The sequence below is a fragment of the Lipotes vexillifer genome, unplaced genomic scaffold, assembly GCF_000442215.2.
Source record: "Lipotes vexillifer unplaced genomic scaffold, Lipotes_vexillifer_v1.1 scaffold343, whole genome shotgun sequence".
NCBI classification, from domain to species: Eukaryota; Metazoa; Chordata; class Mammalia; order Artiodactyla; family Lipotidae; genus Lipotes; species Lipotes vexillifer.
In genome coordinates this window covers 484,289-487,934 of record NW_006777506.1, presented here as the reverse complement: position 1 = coordinate 487,934, position 3,646 = coordinate 484,289, and the positions used below count along the sequence as shown (strand labels likewise).

The 3,646-nt window shown below is 34.2% G+C and overlaps 1 protein-coding gene across 2 annotated transcripts in view; it reads left to right on the top strand.

Moving 5' to 3' along the window:
- Nucleotides 1-3,646, top strand: part of TRMT1L (tRNA methyltransferase 1L) — a 36,112-nt gene that overhangs the window by 3,434 nt on the left and 29,032 nt on the right. For both annotated transcript variants that reach the window (XM_007451141.1, XM_007451140.1), the window contains exons 2-3: nucleotides 1,344-1,454; nucleotides 2,775-2,888. Coding sequence is in view for 1 of the 2 variants with exons in the window: in XM_007451140.1 (XP_007451202.1) it covers nucleotides 1,344-1,454; nucleotides 2,775-2,888 (225 nt within the window). In the remaining variant the exon portion in view is untranslated. The remainder of the gene's footprint in view (nucleotides 1-1,343; nucleotides 1,455-2,774; nucleotides 2,889-3,646) is intronic.

Below are 3,646 nucleotides of genomic sequence, written 5' to 3'. Positions count from 1 at the left end.
GTTCAGCAGCATTGGGGAATGCATCCCACACATGACTTACTCAAGAATGTTAAATATATTTTGGAAAGATTTATTCATATATTCCAAAATTTACAGGTATGTAATTTGAAGAATGTATAATATTAGAGTAACCCGAAAATGTGTTACTGGGACTGAGTTTTGGCTTTTTTCTTCTGTTTCACAAAATTTTTCCCTTACGCTTTCTTATTCATGCTCATAGTTTCATCTAACGTGTATTTATGAGTTATATCTATTCAGAATCCCTCCTGAGCTCCAAAAATAATTCAACTGCCTACTGGACTTGAGTACCTAATACCAGTAGTAATCAAACACACTGTGTAAAAAACTAAATTCCCTTGTCTCCTCTTTCCTCTTCCTTTCTGCCAAAAGTGTTTTCTGCTTCCTTTATTGGTTAACAGTATTATTAAATCTCAGGATCATCCTTTAATCTTCACCTTTACTTTCACATCCCAAGTTCTTTGCTACTTTTTTTACCTTCTCTTCTCCAGTACTTTTCTGTTACTAATTTCTCACAATTATTGATCCTTGGTACTACAGCCAGAGATACCCTCCTGAAATGCATTCAAATCATGTCTTTGATTTCCTCAGAAACCTGAATTAACATTGCCTGAAGAGTAAAGTCCAAACTAACTTGCATAAAATTTATGTCTTCCATGATACATTTTTCATGTATCATATGCATATCTTTCTACCAACTCTATCCCCCAAACATACTACTTTCCAGCCAGGAGTGGTATAGAGGTGGCTGTGTATTTTTACACCACATGCCTTTGTTTATTAGGCTACTTCAGTTTATAAGGCCTGACACCAAATCTCTACTTATTGAAATTCTATTCATACCCTAAATTTCAGTCAAATGCCACTTCTTCAGTGAAGACATTCCCAGGGGCACTTGTTGGAATGAATTACTTCTTCCTCTGTAGGCCACCATTATATTACCTTTACCCCTAGTGTTCATTTCACCCTGCCTTGTGTTCTAGTTAGTAGTTAACGTGTTAATCTCTCTCACGTGGTTGAAAATTCTTTGAAAACAGGAAACATGGCTTCAGTGTTTTGTACAGACTAGAACCTTTCTTTTGTAGAATTATATTGAATAATAAGATAGAATTTGAAAGCTGTGAGGTTACACAGCAGAGTTTCTTCCCCAACTCTGCCTTCTTAGGCACACATCATTTTATAAACTGAGTTTCCCATCTAGGTACTAGGGCACTGTGCTATAGGAAATAAAAATGTAAAATTCCATGTGACATGATCAAATAAGAATGAAGTTGGAATACAGATTGTTAAAGCATAATTTTCTAACTCTTAAAATTTCCTTTCAGAGAGACACATCTCAATTCAAAGGCAGCTTGCTGATCTAGAGAAGTTAGCTTTCGTAACTGAAGGGGATTTTGACTCTGCCAGTTCACTGAACTCAGATAATCTTGATGCAGGTATTTCCATGATTTGAAAATGTGTTTTTTCTCAGTTTCTAATGATTTGTCATCTTTCAACACATGAAAAATTTTCTAAGCATAGACTTGTTTATTTTCACTGAACTAGAGCAGAAGTAAAATAATGGTTTTTTACTTAGGAAATTATAGCCTTCTATATGCAAAGGTGCTATGAGATAAGTTATTTCACAACTTCTCAAGGAAATTACAGTCTCATGGATATATAAGGGCTTTGTATGCTAAAAGTTAGGAATTACATTTTACTATGAGTAACAGAAATCCAAAAAGTAGTATCGAGGCTTATGTTCTCTCATGTAAAAGAAGTCCCAAGGCTGGCAGTTTAGGGCTGGTACAGAGTTTCACAATGTGATCAGTGCCCCAAGCTCTTCTCTTTCTACTTTGCTATCCTTAGTGCTTGGATTCCATCCTCAAGATCTCCTCACAGTTTTTTGAAGTAGGCAGAGTGTATATATATATATATATATATATATATATAAATAAAGGAAATAAAATTGTGCTTATACTTGCCATGTGCTATGTGTGAAAGATATTTGTTGGATTAAAAATTGAGTTATTATTTCTGTATATTGCTTTAAACCTGGATTTGAGATTTTAATTCTCTTGTATACTATCAAAGTTTTTATTAAGATACATTGCATTTCTAATTAAATAAAACTTACTTAATACATAATCTTTCCAAGAATATGTTAATAAAGAAGGAAGAACTTGCAAATTTAGTAATAGGATACAGTGGTTGTAACCATGACCCCAGTCTCAGAATAGCAATTATATAGGATCCAAGGTACTCCTTCTACTTCCTTCTTCCATTTTTCTAACTCTGCACATTAACTGTTTTTGTTGCTGCTAGAGTAGAAGAGTATCAGAGCAGATACTTATGCTCTCTGCCCAGCTTCTAGCCCTCTGGGAGTGTGACAACTGCTGCCTTTTCTCCTGCCCAAAGTACAGAATGACATTCTCTCTGGCAGGCACTTTGGCTGGAGGGATATCATGTAGTTTATCACTTCCTCATCCTCTGTGTTCTCAGTGGCAACAAGGATATCTGCGAGCCACAGAGAGGAGAGTTTTAGGTAAAAAAATAAGTCACTGACCATGTGCTAAAACAACTATTGTTAAGTACCTGCTGAGGCAGGAATGACTTCTCCCTAATGTTAAGAAAGATATTATCTAAGGTGTGTGAGTGTGTGTTTTGGGGGTAAAGGGCAGAGGCAAGAGAGGTTCCCCGTTACTTCTTTTGTAGCTAAATTTAAGCATTAATAGCTAGTATATTCTCTGCTTTATTAGTTCCTTTTCCTTTAACAGGAAACAAACAGGCTTGTCCATTGTGCCCCAAGGAAAAATTCAGAGCTTGTAATAGTCATAAGCTTCATCGTCACCTTCAAAATTTACACTGGAAAGTCTCAGTTGAATTTGAAGGTTAGTATTTTTGTGCTTGCTAAAAGTGATGTAAACGAAATTAAAGATTTGGTACCAGTTTTGGAATTTTAATGAAAACATAATCAAATATTTTCAGTTTAAAATTATGAAGGATTAATGCCCCTCTTTTAATGTATTTATTAATAAAAGACCATATAGCTCTCTAGGCAATAGATAGATGTGACACCAGTAGTTTAGTGTGGCAAACATTTATTAAGCATCTCTTCTGTATGGGGTACCTGCTTGGTGCTGAAGGTCCACATTACTTATTGAACCATGTTTTAATAAGTTATACTTTTCCTTTTATATTAGAACAACTACAATTTTACACATATTTTTGAATATATAATAAATGTAGTAAAACAAAATAAAATAATTGGTATGAACATTGGAAAAAAGAAGAAATATCTTTTTCTCTCTGCTGATGGCTTAAAAAAGCCAGTTGATGAGAGTATTTGGAACAGTGGTGAGACACAAGATTGATCAGAGTCTCTCTACTCTAGATAAGTGGAAATTAGAAAAAAACAATTATAATAGTGACAAAAATGACACAATTTGAGGGAGTAAGTTTAACGAGAAGACTCATAAAGAAATGAATAAAGTTGAAGAACAAAAAACAACATCTTACCAAGTTAAAATACTTCTTAGAGACAGTGAATTATTAGATTCTGAGTTAGTGAATTATATATTACAGCATTTTTGGAAAGAGACCTGGCAACATTTAAAAAATTTAAAATATTCATCCACCAGGCACTCTT